This window comes from Pezoporus flaviventris, unplaced genomic scaffold (assembly GCF_033815535.1).
Source record: "Pezoporus flaviventris isolate CSIRO_AGI_PZ_B2104156 unplaced genomic scaffold, CSIRO_AGI_Pfla_v1 ptg000031l, whole genome shotgun sequence".
NCBI lineage: Eukaryota > Metazoa > Chordata > Aves > Psittaciformes > Psittacidae > Pezoporus > Pezoporus flaviventris.
In genome coordinates, this window is record NW_026892579.1 from 30,211,439 (window position 1) to 30,233,550 (window position 22,112).

Below are 22,112 nucleotides of genomic sequence, written 5' to 3' on the forward strand. Positions count from 1 at the left end.
TGCTGAAAGATCAATGCTTTGTACACAGCCTCAATTAATACTTTTTGTATTTATATCAGGAAGCTGGGTTTTTCATATTTTCCAGAGCTGTAGTTTTTACATGCTGAGACTCATTTCAGAAAGGCCTCTCATGGGAAATACCTGTATTTTATTAACAATTACATGTTAGCCACAGCACATGCTGTACTGTGTAGTGAGGGTATGTCATAGAATCTTAGAACCAGAGAGTATTTTAGGTTGAAAAAGACCTTTAAGCTTACTGAGCATGTCAAAGGATTATTCGTTTGGACTCCAGGAAGTTATTGTCAGCAAGGAAATTAAGGACAAAAAATAATAATATTTGAAAACCTTAACTCTATTTTCTTTAACTTAGGGATGCAGACTTGTTCCTGTTAGATACAAGAAAGGCTCAAGCTTCTGATGTGGGCTGGTTTGTGTTTGACATTACTGTGACCAGCAATCACTGGGTGATTAATCCACAGAACAATCTGGGCTTGCAACTCTGCGCTGAAACTGGGGACGGTAAGATCGTAACTGTAGATCGTAAAGCTGTATGTGCTCTTGTCATCTCTTCCTAGAAATCTCTTATGGATGGGTGTTTTTTCTAACCTGTCTGAGTGACAATTTACTGAGAATTTATAAGCAAAGAACACAAGTCTTATCCTGCCGTAGCTATAGTCTGCAAACTTTCTATTACTCTTAATTCTGTACAGTGTGGCAATTCTAAAGCTAACTGAATCAAATTAAATTAAATGAAATTTTGGATAATATCTCCTACATAAAAAAATGAAGTTCTATTTTAATGTTCTTCCGCTGGTGATTCAGGAAATTCAGGAGATTTGCAGAATTTTTGTTTTAGAAAGTTTCAAATAACTTTCTGGGCTGAATCACAGACAAAGCTGTAAAAAAACCTCGGGACAGTTCAGGAGGGATCTCACGGCCAGTGGTACTGTTGTTGGAGAAAGATTAACAATGGAGTAATGGGAGAATTGGTTAGCTATAATTTGGGAGAAAAAAAAAATTCTAATTTTCTTATCTTGAAATGGGTTAAAAGTTTGAAATCTTGAAGATTTTAATTGGCTGAAAATTAGAAAGAACACTGTCAGAACTGAAGTCAGCTGTGTGTTTTTTAGTACAAATTTACTGAGCTACTACATTATTTACAGTTATGCTCTCCAGTAAAAAGTGAAAATGCATCTCAATGCAAAATAATATTTTTAGAAGAAATGTTCTTTACTTAGACTTCTTTAGAAAGTAATAAAAAGAGACTTATATACTGTTTTTTATGTGATGGTTTACTTAATCCATACTACTTTACAAGCAAACTTTCAGATTTAGCTCTTTCTTGTCAAAAAGCTTTTTATGTCAAAGGTCAAGGGATCTATGATGCTAGTTAATTTAAACCTTAGCTGACATAATGTTAATGAGTAGCAGAAGAAACCCTGGTGTAAGGATTAATATTTTTTTCTTCTTTCTTTGTTCTGGCTACATTTTCTCATTGTTTTTGATCTGAATTCTCCCTCAGGCTCAGCTGGGCTGTGAACAAAGCCTCTCATACTTTTCCAGCAAGTGCCCTGGCTGCTGGAGAATTATGCAAAAACTACCCTCCTTTAGGCATGATGCTTAAAAAGGGAGTTGTCGGGCTTGAACCAGAGCAGATGACCATTTCATCTAATACTGCCTAGATTCTCAGACTGCAGTCAGTGAGAAAGGGAGGCAGCAATGCAAAGTAGATCACGTTGCTGCTGCATTCAAGCAGCCTTCAAAAGCACCACACCTGAGCTTAGGCTGTATGCAGAGCAGCTCTGTTAGCGTGGTTTTGTGAGGCCATTTTTAAGCTCTTCAAATTCTGGAGAGGTGACACCTCCATCAGGCATCCAAATTAGGTGGACTGGCTTCTCGCCAGATTTCCTGCTCCAGAATAAACTTCATCCTTGACTTTTTTTCCAGGAGACTCAAATACAGAAATCCTTGAAAATTAAATATCCATGAAAGGCATTCATTAAGAAACCTTGGAACCAGCAATTTGATGGTTCTAGCCTCAAAATTATATTCATTCAGTAAACAGCAGAAAAGTTTGTATGGGTAAAAGGAAACCTTTAGGTTAATACACTGAAGAAATTGTAAAAGAATAGTTTATGTAAATATTTCCCATGTCCTACTCCCAAGATCAGAAAGGTGATAGTTAATTTTCTATTTTAAATTCCAAAGCCACAAGCAGCTTTACCTTCTGCACCTCACTGAATTTTTCAACACAGCTGCTCCAGTGAGGAGGGAATTCCCCTCTTCCCTCACTTCCTTTTCAGTTTATTCATGCAAGAAGAGTGCTCTTCTATGGACTAATGCTTTCAAAACTATAGGGAAGACCTGTGCTGTACCACTTCAGCTTAGCATAAGGGAAGTCATCCTTTCATGCTCTTACAATTTTGCTCTTAAGGCTTTAATTATTTTATTGGGTTGCTGTTACTTCTGAAAGCTATTAGAAACACCAGCCTTTGAATGACACATTTGTGTACAGACAGAACATGAATTTTTATACATGACTCAGTACGTAGTGGATTCAGTCTGTAACCCAGAGAACCCCACTCACCTTCCCTCCAACCAGTTTTCAGTGTAAGCTCAGAGACTGACTCAGATCAGTCAAAAATCCTTCCCTTGGCTTAAATGAATTTTAGGCCATACAGGACTGAAGAACATTTCTTCATGCTTCCAGCTCTCCACTGAGATTATGGGAGGTAGAGGAGTTATGCCCTCATAACTGGAGAGACATTTATGATGAGACCTGATCTGTTAACCTTTCAATTGCAACAGATCATTAAACTAAACGGGATTCTGTTAAGTCAGAGGATCCCTGTTTTAGGTATTCAGGTGCTGTAAACACATACTAATTTTTATATTTATTCATACAAAACCTTTGAAAGGGATTGCCAATAATTACTGAGACTCCAGGGTTCTACTATATTGTTATCATCACCATTAACAATAATCTTTCTTAAACTTATCTTTCAGTGACTTTTTGCATGCAATTACTTGTGTAGAGAGATTTGTTTGGTCATCCCTGAATATGGTGTATAAACAATAATAATAATAATGTCTACATGAGGAATAGAAGAATTTGTAACTATTTAATACAGCTGTGATAAAAACGACTCTGGAAGAACGTCTAGTTGTTGTAATTCATATTCCCCCGCCCTTTGAAAATGCTGCAAAGTACAAAAAGCCACATGACATTGGAATGTGTTTTTTCTTTAAGACAGTATTTGATATCATACGTCTCATTTTAGCATGAAATGTAGACTTTTTCTCTTAATGGGACATTTTATTTTGAACAGTAAGAATAAAGGTTTGCATGACACATATGGAAGCTGTCAACATATAATGCACTGTTTCCCTAGGGCTGTGGTAAATTAAGGATCAGGTTTTTTTGATTCTCTTTTTTAATGTCTCCTCAACATTCTGCAGCATCCCCTATTGGTTGATTCCCTCCTTTTGACACCAAAACTCTCCTTAGTGTTTCAAATGGGAGGTGATCATTTTCACACTGATGGAAGTGCTGGTGTTAGATGAATTGTAGCATAAAATCAATGCAGATGCAGAAACAATTTGAAAAGCTCCACACAATACGTTTCCTGTATATATAACATATGTCTCCTAAGACTTAAAACATGTTCCAGTGAATCAGCACCTTTGTATTAACATTAAATATTTTTATAATTGGGAGTTAGCAACAGTTTAAACATCGCTTTACTGAAAGAGTATGAATAACTGCGAAAGTATTCCTTTTGCTGTTTATATCATTGCTGAAGAGACCCTAGTATTGTCTACCGAAAATTGGAGAGGCAGATAATGTGTAACGGTGGCTACTGATCTATAGAATAAAAGATATTCCAAATACACAGCTCTTGATACAACATCTTGGGTAGCCCCTGTATCCATGCAGTTTTGTGCCTTTTCTTATATTACTGCAGCTTTCAATTATTTTCCATCCAGCTGCACATCAGATGGGAAGAAACTGGTGGCAACTTTGAGAAGTCCAAGCTTGCTAAGGTGATTTCTGTTACCAAACAGTCCTATGTAAGGTTTCTTTGGGCTTTCCTGCTCTTTGAGACTCTTACTTCAGGTATTTCTTTTTTTCCTCAGAGCAAAGGGAAACGAAAGAAGTAGGTTCCTTGATAACGTGTGAAGCCTGGGGAAGGCAAATTCTCTCTCCAGCACATATTCATATGGGTGCACTTGGGCATGTATCACCTGGAAGGATGTTTGGCTCCTAATCCTACATGCTGCAGGAAGGACTGGTGAGGTCCTTCTCCAGTGATAATGGGGAAGGCATGAAGAGGCACTCTCTTTTTTTTAGCCTCTCCTTCTTTCAACCTTGGCCTTGCAAGGTCACTTGGTCCTTCTCCTTTCAGAGAAGCAGCGTGTCCACATTCTCTACACTGCAGAGGGAGGCTGGCTTGTTTTCAACTCATAGCAACCTGTGGAAGCACCCTTGCTTCGTCAGGTAGTTGGCTGCACGCTTTACATTGGCTGTGGCCTCGCCTTTATGACACTAAATGTTATCAATCTCATCTGAATGTTGCCCCCAGTCAATCTTGGCATCTAATGGCCTCCAGAGCCATCAGTGTTCTGGAAGGTGCTGCTGGGTTGTTATACCGAAGTCTCTTGGTGCATCTGGTATTTACAAGACAAAGTATCAAAAGTGAGTTCACCTTCATTAGTATCCTTAGAGTAGGGGAATATAGGATTTATAATGATATATATATGGACCTTGGCAGGCAATATGTCTGCCTAAATTCTGAGCCATCTGGAAGCTGTATAGCCATGTTAACACAGCGCTGAACCCGAGCTAATATATCCTGCCCCTCAGCAGGTTTTATTAGCTTGGGCTCAAGCACTGCCTAAGTACAGCTACATGAGTTCTGGTTCAGAGCTGACTTTGGCCAATGTTGCACTAGTAAATTGACCAGGAATACTGTGGTGTGAAACAAGCTGGAGGGATGACTCTTTCAGTCCCCAAAACAGGATGACCCCATGGTATTCTCCCCCTGGGAGAGGTCCCTGCAGACACTGCCTTGGGGTGCTGGGGACTCTGCAGTGCAGTTGGCATAGGACTTAAGTGCACCAGGAGCACCCTCCCACCCTGAGCAGAGCAGATGACTCAGCTCCAGCACCCGGGTGTGATCTCGGGCACTCTTTAATTTACTCAGATAGGTGTAACTCCTGTTTCCAGCTGGGTCAGGAACGCAGCCAGCATTTTCTTGTGTCTGCTTGTAGCAAGAGATGTGAATGCACCCTTTGTCAATAAGGGCACACTTGAACCAGGAGTTTCAGGGAGGTGAGATGGGCTCCTGCCACTTCTCCTGCCACCACTGCATGCTGGTGTGTAGTGGTCTTGATTACGTAGCTGTGCACATCTCCCTCCATCCTGCTCCCCAGACAGATGAAAGATACATCTACTTGTCAGCACCAGTATTTTAGAGATACTGGCGTTTGTGTTTCATTTCATTCTGAAGACTTTTATCCTTTTTATTCTTTGGTGGATGACCAATTAATGTAATCTCTCTCTGTTTTATTGCCTTCCTGAACACATTTTTAACTGTGCAGAAAAGCCCTGGGACACCCACAAACCATTCACAATTTAAATACATTAAATTGGCAGGATAAATCAAGCACTTAGGAAGTGTATTTGTGCATGATTACATCTGAATTTTTATGTAAACATACATGGTATTGCCACATCATACAGCAGACCATGGTTCCTAACGTTTCAAAATGCTTTCTTCGAGAGCTTTATGAATACCAAAATCAACACAACAACAGCCCTACAACTGAATTAAATAAAACCAATATAACCAAACAAACGTTGAACCTTTCTTTTTTTGACTAAAGCTGTGAAGCCTAAGAAATGCAGAGCAAACCATACAACACCACTCATTTTTCAGAATTCCTTAAAGCCTTCAGGAAGAAGAAGAGTTAATAAAACACATGAAGCTGGTTTCAAAAGCATATTTTATGTTGATACAGATAAATGGGCCCACCAAAGGAAAAGTTCACATAGCAGTTTATGTAGATGATACAATAGAAACAGTATAAAATACTGTTTGGAGTGTTGATGGTGTCTTATATGTGGACCATCACATTTGTGTTGTTAAGCTTTCTCTCATTCTTTTTTTAATAAGCCTTCATGTAAGCTTTAGTAGCCAAACCCTACCTCAATTTGTTTGTTTATGTGAAGTCCCATTGCTCTCAAGAGTGCTGTTCAGGCATGAGAAACCACAAAAGTTTCTTTCTAATTTTAAAAAACTACATTGGGAGCTTTCAGACTCATGGCCTCAGGATAGTTTTTGCTCAATAATTAGATGTTATTGGACATTGTATACTCAGGGTTTTTCTCCAAAAGGCCTTTCCCAATATTCATTTCAGATACCACTCCCCACAAGGAGGAAACCATAGGTGTGGCATCAGATTTTATTTTTTTTCGCAGCAAACCAGGAATATTTTAATTCTCAGCATCACTAAAGTTTTCATTTCTATTTACAAACATATAACATTATTACCAAAATAACTACTGTGACCTAGCAGCAGTGGTTAATCTGTAAAACATGTTTTGTGGCTTGTTGAGTACTTTTGAAAGCAAAAAAGAGCTTGTTTTTCATAACAAAATGAGTGGTTTGCTGCAGTTCGATGACTCAGGACAAAATAATGGATCTTGGAATCATTCATTGTCATGTGTTGCCAGTGTAAATCTGGCCAAGATGCATAACGGCTGAAAGCTCTTGCAAAATTAGTGCCTGCTCAAAGCCTTGTAAAATATATATTGCTTGAAGAGAGGCAGCCAAGTCACAAATCTTACCACTGTCGTTGGCATCCATGCTGGCAATCTCAGTAAAAGTTGACTTTCTGAATACCATGAAAAACAAGGCGATGTCTCCAGGTCAGGACTTTAAGACAGATCGTTATTGAAACCTTGAAGCACTCTTGCATTTCCATTTGGAGCAGCTGCAGGAGAAAACAAACTTTTAAGATGGAACTTTATCAGTTCATTAAAAGAGTTTTATGATATGACTGCATGTGACATCAGAAAAGCAGATGTAGTGGCACCACAAATAGTTCTGCAGTTATCCTGAGTGCTAGTCCTATTTTGTGGATGAAACAAACAAAGAACAAATTCATCAGGATTATTGGGGTAGGACCTTTTTATAAGCTGAACTTCACAGTTGTTTTTGCAGCAGCAATTCCTTTATTAATAGGGCACAGAATGTGAAAAGGCAAATAATATTCATTCAGTTCAGTCAGTCAAATCAGCACTTCCTTACAAGCTTTTATGAAAACTGCTAAGGGCTCTTTCCTATCAAAGAGAATAAAAGCCAAAAAAAAATTTAAATGCCAAGTTAAACAAATACATCTTGCCAAAGACTCAAAATTGCATGAATAAGGACTAAGGAGTTCAGCAGATTTGGAACATAATGCTTTGAATAAGCCTTTGTCTCCAAATATACCTGTTAATATGGAGAAGAGATACTAAATTATCATAGCAGGATTGAAAAGCACATGCGAGAATGTGACAAATGCAAAGGTTTTGCACTGTCTTTGCACAGAGGGAGTCCATCTGTTGTTTATTTGTTTTTTTTCTAGGTGTAGGGACAATTGCAGTGGCTAGGTTCAGTGGAGCAGGCACTAGCTGACTGCTAGTTTCTTGCAATTTCTTCTCCTGAAGTCTGAAGAAAAGTCTTTGAAATCCTTAGAATTAAAGATACAATGGAAGGATAAAACCAAACCCATTTTTTAGAAGCTTGACCAGGTTCAATGCTTGTTCAGTGATACTCAGGGGAAGCAGACAGACACACAGCTGTTGCTTTGGTTTTAACAGTTTCATGCGGCTGAAGCTCCAAGGAAAGGTGTAATTAAGCAAGTCACCCTGAGTCATTCAGCTGATTTTAGAAAACATGCTTCTAATACCATGGTAATTGGTATGTATTGAGTATGTATTGAGTGCATCCTCAGCGAGTCTGCCAGCATCAAGCTGCGTGGTGTGGTCGACATGCTGGAGGGAAGGATGCCATCGCAGAGAAACCTTGACAAGCTTGAGGGGTGGGCCTATTCAGACTTCATGAAGTTCAAGAAGGCCAAGTACAAGGTCTTGCACTTGGGTCAGGGTCAATACCAAACACAACTACAGGTTGGGCAGAGAATGCATTGGGAGCAGCCCTTAGGAGAAGAACTTGCAGGTGTTTTTGATGAGAAGCTCAATGTGAGCTGGCAGTGTGCCCAGAAAGCCAACCACGTGCTGGGCTGCACCAAAAGGAGCATGACCAATAGGTTGAGGGAGAGGGTTTTCCCTCTCTACTCTGCTCTTCTGAGACCCACCTGAAGTACTTTGTGCAGTTCTGGGGGTCCAGCACAAGATGGATGTCAGCCTGTTGGAGCAAGTCCAGAGGAGGGCCACAGAAATGATCAGAGGGTGGAAGCACCTCTCCTATGGAGACAGGCTGGAGAGAGCTGGGCTTATTCAGCCTGAAGAAGAGAAGGCTCAGGGGAGACCTTAGAGTAGCCTTCCAGTACCTGAAAGGGGTCCACAGAAAATGCTGAAGAGGGACTTTTTACAAGGGCATGTGGTGACATGACAAGAGGTAACCACTTTAAACTGAGAGAGGGTAGATTTGGATTAGATATTAGGAAGAAGTTCTGTACTGTGAGAGTAGTGAGGCACTGGCACAGGTTGCCCAGAGAAGCTGTGGCTGCCCCATCCCTGGCAGTGTTCAAGGCCAGGTTGGATGGGGATTTGAGCAACATGGTCTAGTGGAAGGTGTCCCTGCCCATGACAGAGGGTTGGAACTAGATGAGCTTTAATTTCCCTTCCAACCCAAACCATTCTATAATCCTTTGGAAAAACTGCTTGCTGGAGAGACCTGGATTTTCAATTGTGATTGAAGCTAAGAGTTTTCAAAATGCCTACAAGAAATGGTAGACTAAAACCATTTACTGAAACTGGAGCCCATGAATACTTCTTGATACAAAAGCCAGTTCAGGTTAGGGTAAGATTTTTTCTTATTGTATTCTTAAATCCACATTATGGACAAAGGTGAAGTTACCTAACTAGACCAGCACACATAGATGTGGCAGAAAGCTTATAATGTATGTAGGCAGGATACTTTGAAATATCTCCTGCTCAGGAAGGAGCAAGGCTTTGTGTTCTTAGATTGAAGTAAATCTCCCACATGCACACTTTCTTCTTCTTCTTTTTTTTTTTTTCCTAGAAATAAAAGGATAATAGAAGTTCTGTAAATGCAAAACTTCTTTTGCACAGAAGCAACACAAAATGGAGACAACATATGTGGTTTGAATTTCCAAACCAAACAGTTTAGAGATCCTCCTCAGAAGAAATATAATGTCTCAAGGGCAGTGTATATTTTGATTTCTTTGTTTTCTGAAAGTTCCATTTAAGCTAAGGTATGTGATAAACTGAGAGAGAAATGTTTAATGGTAAACCCACAGAACTCAATGAAAGTTTTCTTGTTGACTGCACTAGAAGCAGATCTCGTGGATATACCATTGATGAATTGAACAAATGAACCCTAAAAACTCTGGCTGGCAGCTTAAAAGTCAAGCAAATAAAGGAATAAAGTCACGTAAGCTGTTTCTGTGTATAAAAAGGCTGTGGGTTTCAGGATTAATTTTTTTATAGTATATCTCTGTACCCTGAATAATCAAGTAAGCCTTAACTTGTGGAATCTTAATAGCCATCTCATTGCTGAAGTCTAAAGGAAACCCAGAGGAAACTTAATAATATTAAAAGTTATTTTAAAGGGAGTTCACATTGGTTTGAAGGATATTTTGCTTCGCACACAATATCCACCATTGTAAATTCAGAGAACATAGATTTAAATTCAGAAATCCTCCACACATCTTTACAGCCCTCAGTATATAAATCTAACAGTATTCTTAAAATGTCCACCAGTAAGGTATTAATCTTTCACAGATAAAATTAAAATTCTGAAAGTCATTGGAACAAAAAATAAAGAAAAATAGTAGAAATATTCCCTCTAGAAATGACGGGAAACTTGGAACTTTGTGGTAAGAGGCTAGCTTGTCCATGTTGCGATGAATAGAGAATAGTCTGTACAGTTTTTCATATCTGACTTGCAACAGAAGATTGGAACATATAGAAATTAATGCTACTGAATTATTTAATAGTAACTTAAACACATGAATAGAAAAATTAAAGAAACACAAGACTAAGAAGGCATTTAAAATGAAATCAGAAGCTTCAACAAATGCATTTTTCCCTTGCAGTCAAAAAAGTAATTATCAAAATTGTTCAGAATATGTTGCCAATTACCCTGCTCCATAACTGCTAACTTTCTCAGTTCTTCTCTTGCCTTTGCTGGGCTCCCTGTCACTGGAAACATCTTAAACCAATTTAAAGTGGTACACCTGAATAAACATGTTGTAAAAGTGTTTATGTATTGAAGTGGGTCAGTTCAAGGTATGGTATTTGGCTGGAACTTCTAATTTCTCTTTTTACTGCAAAAGGGCTGCCAGAAGGAGGAAGTCTGAGCTGAATTAATACATTTGTTACAGTGGAAGTAGAATGGAAACTACTTTAACCACAAATCAAACTGCCTCTTTCATTTACGCCAGTGATAGAGTTTTTCTAAGAAATATAGACTCTGGCGTACAGCCACTGTAAGTTTGTATTTGAAAAGGAAACCTCTATGCTTATTTCTGTAAGGTTTACTCCTATGTGTATTTACGAGTTCTTTTTCAGGGTGATCGAGTTAACGGTATTATACTTTTGTGAGGCAGATGCTCCTTCATCACCCGCATAGCCAACTTTTCCAGTCAGTTTAGAAGAATCCCCAGGCGCCCCACTGCCGCATAGCTCACACAGTGCCTGTGCCCGTACCTTCCGATTTAAAGGACCTCTGTGTCCCCCACCCAGCACAGCTGCACAGCCTCACATGACACTGTCTCATTTTCTGACGGTTGAGGGGCTCTGCATAATACACATACACACAAAAGTGTTTATGCTGCCAAAGTAAATTCTGTTAAGAGCAAGGGTTTATTTGCTAAAATGTCACTGATGCTGTTTCAGTGACTTGTTTTGCTTTCTTTTCTTTTAGTGAGGTTTAGATCCTATAATAGAGTGAGGTTACCACACAGTCCTGACTGACCAAATATTTTAAAGAAATATGCACACCCCCTGGGAACAGAACCAGAGTCAATAATGCCCATATTTCAAACTCTGTTCTCTTGAATGACCGAACGCCTTCCTACTCTTACTTGTGAATTAACATCAGTTTGAGTGGCACTGCACAATATTTATTTTTAAAGCAGAAGTAAATTTATTATCTACACTCGTATTTGCTACCAATTTGCTTTGGGGATATAAGGTTCCACATTTCACATTCAAGAGATGCAAAAATTAAATGACCGTATTACATTATCCTTTCTATAGGCTATAGACTTTAATGGGGCTCAGTTACTTTTCATTTCCGTAAATGTGTACACAAGGCTGAACTAAAATCTCTATGTAATGAAGAAGACATATAGGGCACATGATTTTATGCAGTGAGAAACTAGCTGTAAAGTTGCTGAAACTTTTGTAAATTGTTGATGCTTTTTGTCTTTTCGACAAAAGTTCCATTTGACAAAAGTTCTATTCAACAAAATGTGGTTAGGATTCTTGATCATGTAAATTTGGAATTATGGACAAAATCCTTGCCATCTGTCAGTCAGCAGCTGAGCTACCACTGTGGCTTCAGGAGGGGCACAAACCCATCTTTTAACTTACAATTTCCATTGCTTTATAGGTCGAAGTATCAATGTTAAATCTGCTGGCCTGATTGGAAGACATGGGCCTCAGTCAAAGCAGCCATTCATGGTTGCATTCTTCAAGGCAAGTGAAGTGCTTTTCCGTTCTGTTCGAGCAGCCAACAATAAAAGGAAAAATCAGAACCGCAACAAATCCAGTAGTCATCAGGAGTCTTCTAGGATGTCAAGTGTTGGGGGTAAGATGAAGCTATGATTTTCTAGCCTCTTTATAGGAGTTACAGGCACCAAATGCAGTGGAGTCACAGCTGCTCAACAAGCTCAACACAGCAGCTCAACTGCTCTCTGGCTGAACTGTCAGAAACTCCATTTCTATCTGTCCCTCTAGCTTTGTTTAAAACTTCTTGTGAGTAAGGTCACTTACATGTACCATGGGCTCTTGGAAGATGAAATGACCAAGTAGTTTTGGAAAGATTATCTGAGCTTGAAACTAGTCCTATGTAGTAGGCAACTGGATGAAAACTTTGCTATGCATAACGGAAAAGTAGAGAGACTGTAGAGAGAAGGGCTGCACCTCAACTGCTTGTCTAAGAAGCCTCAGTGAAAGATAGAATTTGGGCTCTTTTTTTAACTGCATCTCAGCTTCAGTAGTGGGTTTAATTTTGTGTATATTGTACAGGTAGAAAAAAAAATTATGTTATTTTCCTAGTTTCCACTGAGGACCTGGAGAATACCTCTTTCTGAGCTAGGTGACTTAGGAATGCATGTGTTCCCTCTAGGGACACTAGCTTTTGAAAAGCCCCTGATATTAAGTCACCAGGGATCTCTATTTATAACTGTTTATTGATTGGGGGTGTTTTAGGTCTTGTAAAATTTTCTGATATTCTGTATGACTGTATAACAAAAGCTCATCTACACAATTAACGTCTAATCCCTTATGAGTCAATTTTGCAGGGGAGCAGTTTCAAATAAAAACTGGGCAATCTTAGCTTTTTAGTAGCAAAAAAAAAAAAAAAAAAGAAAAAAAAGGAGATTACATATCTATAATAGAAAGGCATTTTAAGATTATTCATTATTTATAGAGCCATATTGACTAAACATTCTCTTTTCATTAACTGCCTAAAGTTCTTCAGATTTTTTTGAAACAATGCAAGTTAAAAATTGATTTAGCATCTTGCTTTTCAGATGTGGTTTAAGCATGTACTTCAGTTTAATTTGCTAGCTTGTGCTTTTTTCTAAATTCATTTACTTCAGTGCAAGAATTGAGTCTGCATTTTGTCATTTTGTGTAATTCTAGTATGATCAGCTTTTTTTTTTGCAGAAACTGTTCCTTCTGTTTTACTGGTACCATATGATGCACTTCCCCGTTTTCATAAAAGGGCTTTGGACTGAATGATACAACATGAACATTTTTGAGTGCTTTTTGGAGCTTTTTTTGTTTGTTTGTTCCACCTACTTTTTTTTTTTTTTAGTACAGTAAACCTTGATCTGTGCAACTGCATTAACTCCAAAATGCAGTATCTTATCTTAAGGGTAAGTAATATTCTCTCTGCACAAAAAAAAAACCCAAAACAAACAAACAAAAAAAAAAAACCACAAAAAAAAAAAACCAACACCTACCCCCCCCCCAAAAAAAAAAAAAAAAAAAATCATGTTTCCTGAACAATGTCTACTAATTTTGAGAATCACATTGTTTTGGTGGAAGGGAAAATCATCTAAGTACATGGTACACACAACATAGCTGAATATAAATATCATACTTTCAGGTTGAATCCTATGTTTCTAGTCCATGAGGAAATGAGAACTGAACAATTTTTTAAGCCTCCTTGATTATAGCAGGAAAACTGAACGCAAGCTCCCTGATGGTTTAACCTGGGAAAAACTTAACCTTTACAAACGCCAGCAAGTTGCATCGTCATGAGCTGTCTACATGTCTCAAAACACTGATCAGCCTCATCTGTGAATCCAGTCATGCTCCAGAGCTGCTGTAAAAGAAGAAAATCAGAACATCTCTAGTGAAATGTACATTATGAGACGTATTTTCTCCTAAACTCTTTAAGCCTCTATCTGCATAAGCATAGAGGTACAACACTATATATGTTGATGAATGCCAGATCTCTTTCAAAAAAGACTGCAGTTCAAGAAAATTGTACTGTACTGCACTGCAGGCTTGTGGGAGAAGGCTGATTCTCCTAGCTCTCTGCAGCTTCCAGTAATAATTAATTTCTCCATACTTAAACTACAGAAAAACCCAAAGAATTCTGCTCATCATCTTTCTCATGGCAGTCAATAGACTGTATTCAATACCCATTCACTCCTGACGCAAGGCACTGTTGACATAAATGACAAAGTAATGAGCAGTTGTCATTGTGTGATGTAGGTCCTTGCTTTATAAGATTTTCCACAATCTTTTATCTACAGCATCTAAGTCAGACATTGACAGTGAAAAATCTCATTTACATAGCCAGAGATTATGTAGCCAGACACAGACAGGTATACTGTCATCTATATGGGAAGTGTGCCTGTCCATGGCAGGGGGTGGAACTAGACCATCTTAAGGTCCCTTCCAACCCAAACCATCCTATGATTCCATATGTCACAGGCTCTGGTTATACTTCTCCTTGTACATCAATCCCAATTTTATTGTAGTCATGCCTTCCTATTCTCCTTGCTTTTTTCTTTTTCTGTTTCTTTTTTCCTCTTTCTTTTCCATATTTTTTCCCCTCTTTCTCCTTCCCTTTGCCCTTGCCTTTTGTCATTTTCTTTTTGCCTTTTCCCCTTTGTCTTTTGTCTTTTGCCTTTTACCTTTTGCCACCTTCTTCTCTAAGTTCTTGGACAATGATAAGAAACCTCGACTGGGCAATTCAGTTCTTCCTTTTCAATAAGCAAGGCATTTTTCAATTATTCATGAATATAGACAGACAGAAACAGCCTCACGCTCACAGGCCCTTGTTCTCATGAGGGACTTCAACCATACTGATACCTGTTGGAGGGACGGTACACCCCAGCACAAGCAACGCAGGAGGTTCCTCAATAGTGTGGAAGACAACTTCCTTCTGCAAGTAATAGAGGAGCCAACAAGGAGGCCATGCTTGACCTCGTGCTCACCAACAGGGACGGGCTCGTTGGAAATGTGACACTCCAGGGCAGCCTTGGATGCAGTGAACATAAGATGATTGAGTTCGAGATCCTCAGGACAGTGAGAAGAGTGTGCAGCAAGCTCACTGCCCTGGACTTCAAAAGAGCAGACTTTGGCCTCTTCAGGAACCTGTTTAGTAAGGTTCCATGGGATAAGCCCTAGAGGGCAGGGAAGCACAAGGCTGTTTGGGATTCAAGGATCACGTGCTACAAGCTCAGGAGTGTTGTGTCCTGACTAGGCGTACGTGCAGCAGGAGGGCCAGGAGACCTCCTTGGATGGATATGGAGCTGCTGAGGAAGCTTTGAGGGAAAAAAAAGAGGCTTATAAAAGGTGGAAGCAAGAACAGGTGGCCTGGGGAAAACAGAGGTGTTGTCTGGGAAGCTAGGGACCAGGTTAGGAAAGCTAAGGCCCAGTTAGAATTAAACTTGACTAGGAATGTGAAACATAACAGGAAGAGATTCTATAGGTACATTGCAAATAAAAGACAGACTAGGGACAATGCAGGCCCTTTTTGGGCACTATCAGGAGAACTGGCTACACAGGATTTGGAGAAGGCTGAGGTTCTGAATGACTTCTTTGCCTCAGTCTTCACTGGCAAATGCTCTGACCACACCACCCAAGTCATGGAAGGCAGACACAGGGACTGTGAGAATGAAAACCTTAGGCCCACTGTAGAAGAGGATCTGTTTTGAGAACATCTTAAGGACCTGAACATACACAAGTCCATGGGACCTGATGAAATCCATCCGTGGGTCCTGAAGGAGCTGGCGAATGAAGTTGCTAAGTCGCTGGCCATCATATTTGAAAAATTGTGGCAGTGAGGTGAAGTTCCCGATGACTGGAAAAGGGAAATATAACCCCCATTTTCAAGAAGGGGAAAATGGATGACCAGGGGAACTACAGACCAGTCAGTCTCACCTCTGTGCCTAGCAAAATCTTGGAGCAGATTCTCCTGGAAGGCATGCTAAGGCACATGAAAAACAACAAGGTGCTTGGTGACAGCCAGCATGGCTTCACTAAGGGGAAATCCTGCCTGACCAATTTGGTGGCCTTCTATGATGGGGCTACAGAACTGATGGACAGGGGTAGAGCAGTTGATGTCATCTACCTGGACTTGTGTACAGCGTTTGACACTGTCCCACACGACATCCTTGTCTCTAAATTGGAGAGACATCAATTTGATGGATGGACCACTCGGTGGATAAAGAACTGGCTGGGTGGCCACACACAAAGAGCTGCGGTCAATGGCTCAATGTCCAGCTAGAGACCAGTAACGAGTGGTGTCCCTCAGGGATTGCTGTTGGGACCGGTCTTGTTCAACATCTTTGTCACTGACGTGGACAGTGGGATTGAGTGCGCCCTCAGCAAGTTTGCCGATGACACCAAGCTGTGTGGTTCGGTTGATACGCTGGAGGGAAGGAATGCCATCCAGAGGGACCTCAACACACTTGTGAGGTGGGCTGATGCCGACCTCATGACGTTTAACCATGACAAGTGCAAGGTCCTACACCTGGGTCAGAGCAATCCCAGGCACAGCTACAGGTTGGGCAGAGAAGAGATTCAGAGCAGCCCTGTGGAGAAGGACTTGGGGGTGTTGGTTGATGAGAAAATGAACATGAGCCGGCTTCAGTGTGCGCTCGCAGCCCAGAAAGCCAACCGTATCCCGGGCTGCATCAAAAGGAGCGTGACCAGCAGGTCGAAGGAGGTGATCCTGCCCCTCTGCTCTGCTCTTGTGAGACCTCACTTGGAGTTTTGTGTGCAGTTCTGGTGTCCTCAATGTAAAAAGGTAATGGAACTGTTGGAACAAGCCCAGAGGAGGGCCACGAGGATGATCAGGGAGCTGGAGCACCTCCCGTATGAAGATAGGCTGAGAAACTTGGGGCTGTTCAGCCTGGAGAAGAGAAGGCTGCGTGGAGACCTCATCGCAGCCTTCCAGTATCTGAAGAGGGCCTATAGGGATGCTGGTGAAGGACTCTTAATTAGGGACTGTAGTGATAGGACAAGGGGTAATGGGCTCAAACTTAAACAGGAGAGGTTTGGATTGGATATAAGGGGGAAGTTCTTTACTGTGAGGGTTGTGAGGCACTGGAATGGGTTGCCTGGGAAGATGTGAATGCTCCATCCCTGGTGGTGTTGAAGGCCAGGTTGGACAGAGCCTTGGGTGACATGGTTTAGTGTGAGGTGTTCCTGCCCATCACAAGGGGCTTGGAACTAGATGATATTAAGGTCCTTTCCAACCCTAACCATTCTATGATTCTATGGTTCTATGAAGATTCATGCAAGGGCAACATGAAGAAAATAAAATCTATATTTGTCAGTTATTACAACAGATGGGCAATTGTTGACAGATTTGCATCTCAGCATCCCTCTGAGCTTTGGCTTTCCTATCATCCACCCCTGCATGTTCAGGTGATGCATTTATATTATTTCTGTGTAGTTCATCCCAATTCAACATTACTTTTACTTCCTATTTGAATCTGAGCTCAGGCAAGAGTTTCCTGTTCAGCCACAGTGGCTTAGTTGCATACTTGCTTGACCTGCACGAGTATGAACTTGTGCTTCTCTCAGGGGTTGTTCTGGGTGATCAACCAGCTCTCCTGGTTCTTCTTCATGTAAAGAAGATCTCTGAAAAAGTTGAAAACTGATCTCATGAAGTCCAGGGTTGCAATGCTCTTGTTGATCTTGGTCATCTCTCAGACCCTTTTAATTCTGTTGTATCATGGATGCTACAGCCCCATCATGCTGCAGTTCTCATTAACATGCTCACCAGCAATCTGTTCTTTATTCATGGATTTGCATAAATACAGCATAATCCTAAAGTGACTAGGCAGGGATCTGAAGCTGATCATTTAACAGTGTAGTTTTGCTCCAGAACTCGTATTCTGGGATATACTGCTAGAAAACCATCCTGAAATCATAAGAAATAATTATTTTACTTTATTTGGCACTGTGCTCAGTTTTGGTTATCACATCTTCAGAAAGACACAAAGAAACTGAAGAGAACTCAGAGAAGCAACAATAGCACTGATCAGGACAGAGGACAAGGAGGACTTGATAAATGTGCAGGAAAGCTCCTGTAGGCTGGCTATTTGGAAGAGTTTCCTGCAAGAACAGTGAAGCAACACGATGGATTATATCACAGACTGTAGAACTCTGTAGAATGTAGATCTCCTTTCCATTCATTTTATGCGAAAAAGACCTCTCTTAATTTTGCAGGAATTTTTCAAGAGAGACCCTCCCATGCCAGCCTCAATTCTTTGTCTTTTAATGTTAAAAGACTGTTACTAAAAAAAAGAGATCTGTTCCTGAAAATGGAGGTTTTGTTTATTTTTCAGTCTCTTCTGTGGGTTGTTTTTTTTATTTTTTGTTTGCTTGTTGGTTGGTTGGTTGTAGTTTTTTTTTGTTGTTGTTGTGTTTGTTTGTTTGCTTTTTTGTTTTGTTTTGTTATTTTGATCCTAAAAAGCCGCTTTAAGCATTCTTGAATTGAAACTAGGGGAGACAGCGTGTCCTCCCTGCTCCATTGAGTGCCTCATTGATGGCATCACTTGAATAGCACTATAAACCAGCTCTGGGGTGCTAGTGTGGTGAGGGCATGACCCTATTCCCTTCCTTTCCTGTTACTCAGGGGCAGTAAGGAAAGAGAACTAGATATTCTTCAGAACTCAATATTCTCCACATTGTCCTGGAGAAGTATGTGTGGAAGGTTGTCTCTTTCCTCTTATCCTGACATGTCTCTGACAATGCAGAAACATTCAGGCCTTCAAACAGCATTTGTTAGTCTATTTGTTTACTTTAATATTACCAACTAAAGAGATTCCATTCTAGAAATATTCAAGTGGTGAATATTTATAGAAAATATGGCCAAAAAAAATAGTACAAAATGTGCTAATGTTTAAATAAAAGACTTTTGGAAATTCTATTGTTTCAGGACATTTTTAATCATTAATTTATCTTTTGAATTGGGCTACTTACTTTATCTGGCTATTAAACCCGTGCCAGTATATAGATGACTTTCCCAAATGTTGGATTGGGAACTTGTTTGTTCTCTTTTGATTGTCTATGTGCATGTTATCAGGGTTATTACCTAGCTAAACAGCGAAAAGACATAAATCTCTTTCCCCTAATGTTATATGCACCATTTTGTCTGTGTATGCGAATTGTCTCAGGATGATACTGCTGATTCTGCATTTCCAAGTATGCACTCCCTTTCTGACCAACCCTAGGAATGTAAATGACAGTATGTTTGTTTTTTCCTTCATACAGTTTGGTCAGGAGCTCAAAAATAGCTAAACCTTGTTGATTCTAGCAATGCTTCTAAACAACTTATTATTATTTTCTTGCTGTAGATTATAACACGAGTGAGCAAAAGCAGGCATGTAAGAAACATGAACTTTACGTGAGTTTCCGAGACTTAGGATGGCAGGTATGCTTATAAATATTGTTTCCTATTAATTCAAATTGGGACAATCTATTTTACAGTCCCCTGCTATTTACAGTCTGGGGTCTTTTACGATAACTGGGATTTCTGTGATGAAAGACAAATTCTTTAAATGCATTTTGCAGTGAATTCCTATCACTATCTCTTTGCCCTTTTTAGCTGCTCTTCTTTCAAAGATTTTGCATACATTAATGGCTTTATGATCTGGATTCATTCACATAAAGATACTCTGAACTATTACTTAAGATCTTAATAGATCTGCAGTAAATAAAAGCAAAATCCGTACACTGAACAATGGAACTTTTGAAATTTGCACTTGAATTTTCCTTGGTTCAGTTCTGTCTACTGCAGGTTAGAGAAATTTCAGTGGGCTAGAGTCTGTAGGGAACTAGAAATTGATTACTGTTCAGTGGTCTTTATAACACCATAGGTAAGTTTAAATAATTTCTGGGAAAAACTCATTCTGCCATACAGTAACAAAAAAAAAAAAAAAAGGTAGCTGTAGTAAAAGGTCCTAAAGACGGAGGCAGGGCATTATGAGAAAAGAAAATAGAGATCAATCTAGGGTTTTTTTCCAGAAAGCAAGGATATCTCTATAAAGAAAGAACAGGAAGGCCATCAGCAACTTATAACCTAGACATATTGCATATGCAGGTAAGAACTCAGAGATGGCTGTCTGTGCATTTCATATTTCTCTGAATACTTTAAAACAATTCTCCATGAACAGAACAAGTGCACTGTCTCCTTAGTGACAGCTCATCTTTTCCATATCTAGCTCAGATTCTCATATGGTTTTGTTACTTTTCCTGATATTTTGCAGTATATTTACCCTCACAGCAGCCTGAAGAAGTAGGCAGAGACTGTTTTCCCAAGACTGCAGAGCATAATCACCCTGTTCACACCCACAGAGCAGGCTTGTGCTATTGACTTGAACTTGGGCTACTGAACAAGTGAGGCATTCTCCCTCTGTAGATCACAGATTTTTCCAGGTATCATGTTTGTTAATTTTCTGAAACAGTAAATTTTGATATGCCCCAAGATATGCAAAGCTCTCAGATCAGTCATTCAAGGTGGCCATAGAAAAAGAAAAACTTGCCCCTACCCCAAAAGAAAAAAGACAACTTGAAGATTTCAAAGTTTCTGGTAGTTTTCAAAGTTTTTGGTAAGTCAAAGCTACACTGTACAATAGTTGATCAGTGAAACTCAGGGTGAAATGAGATAAAAATTAAAAGAAACAAAACCCATGAAGTAGGTACTTGATCCTCTCTGTCCTTCCCACAGCACCTATGTTACCTTTTCCTAGTAAAGGAGGAATTCAGCAAACTGAACACATAGCTTTCATCAACATTTTAAAATATTTTCCCATGCTGTGTTGCTAGAGATACTCAAAATGCATGATTTAGTGACATTCCAATAAATAATCTCTAACAACCCTCAGTCTCATGCAATAGAATAGTTAATGGCATTGAGTATGCTGAAGAAAAAAGATGCATTGTAATTACTTTTGTTGCATCGAGAAGTGCTTAGGATTTTTAGTCTGGGAAGAAAAATATTCTAACAAACATATTTGGACCTTTAATTTCCCTTGTAGCCTCATTACAGGTACTCAATACAGGTTTCTAACTTCAATTTAACTTTCATCTGATTTTTGCATGAACAAAGCAAATACTTCTTTCCCCTTTTTTAAAAATCTAAGTTCACATGCCACAGTCTGAAGTTCATTTTATCCTTGGGTAAGTCTTAGCTAGTTTGATATGGAGTCTTGGGTGATATGGTTTAGTGTGCGGTGCCCCTGACCATGGCAGGGGGGTTGGAACTTGATGATCTTCAGATCCTTTCCAACCCTAACTATTCTATGATTCTATTATTCTATATAGTTTTAAATCTCCGAGTGAGAGAAAAAAAAGAGTGTGTTTATTTGTTTTTATTTTAGGATTGGATTATTGCACCAGAGGGTTATGCTGCATTTTACTGTGATGGAGAGTGCTCCTTCCCCCTCAATGCTCACATGAATGCAACAAACCACGCCATTGTTCAGACTCTGGTATGCCTCTGTCTATGTTTTAGTTGCCTGTTTTGCAGTTTTAAGTGTCTTGGCACAGGGACTGTCACTTGCTTTCTCTTTACCACTATTGGATTTTGATTATTTCTCGGTAAATGCTAACCCATTTCAGAGATGTGCTATGATGATTATGCTGGAGAGAAGACAAACGCTGTGAGAGTGGCCTGTGTGGTAGGTTTCCCTTTCATTTCAAATGTAATAACGCATGAGAAGAATGTGTCATATTACTGGAGAATTGTGTAGACATGAATCAAAGAGGCCCCTAGTCCAACTTCCAAGAGTTTATTGTAGTTTATTGAAGCTCCATGTTAACATCTACATGTTATACCTTCCAGAAATGTTGACACTTGGCCACTATGTGGACCTCTGTTGTCAGCTGTTGGCAGAGATACTCATACTGTAACTTAATGTGAAGCTTTGTAAGCAGATGCATTTTCATGTAAAAAATTGTGTTCAGCCATGCCTGGATAACAAATGCAGTTTATAAATAAGTGTGTCTGGATCTGTTGCTCTGCCTGGTACATGTAAAAGGGGATTTGGAGCCAGCTTTCTGCTGGTTCTTAGGTTAGTCCTGTGCATCAACTGGAACAGCCAAAAATATGATCTTAGTTGAAGCAGCCCTTTAGGCCTCCTCTACCTCAGCAGCATTCAGGTACAGAAATCAAGACCTTTAGGCTATGGCTGAATGTAATTTTGTGAGT

The 22,112-nt window shown here is 39.7% G+C and overlaps 1 protein-coding gene across 3 annotated transcripts in view; it reads left to right on the forward strand.

Moving 5' to 3' along the window:
- The window catches only part of BMP5 (bone morphogenetic protein 5), a 59,034-nt gene that overhangs the window by 31,766 nt on the left and 5,156 nt on the right, over positions 1–22,112 (forward strand). For 2 of the 3 annotated variants that reach the window (XM_061460578.1, XM_061460579.1), the window contains 4 exons: positions 374–522; positions 11,814–12,011; positions 19,258–19,334; positions 21,283–21,393. In XM_061460578.1, the coding sequence (XP_061316562.1) occupies positions 374–522; positions 11,814–12,011; positions 19,258–19,334; positions 21,283–21,393 (535 nt within the window). The remainder of the gene's footprint in view (positions 1–373; positions 523–11,813; positions 12,012–19,257; positions 19,335–21,282; positions 21,394–22,112) is intronic. The other variant, XM_061460580.1, reaches the window with a different exon arrangement.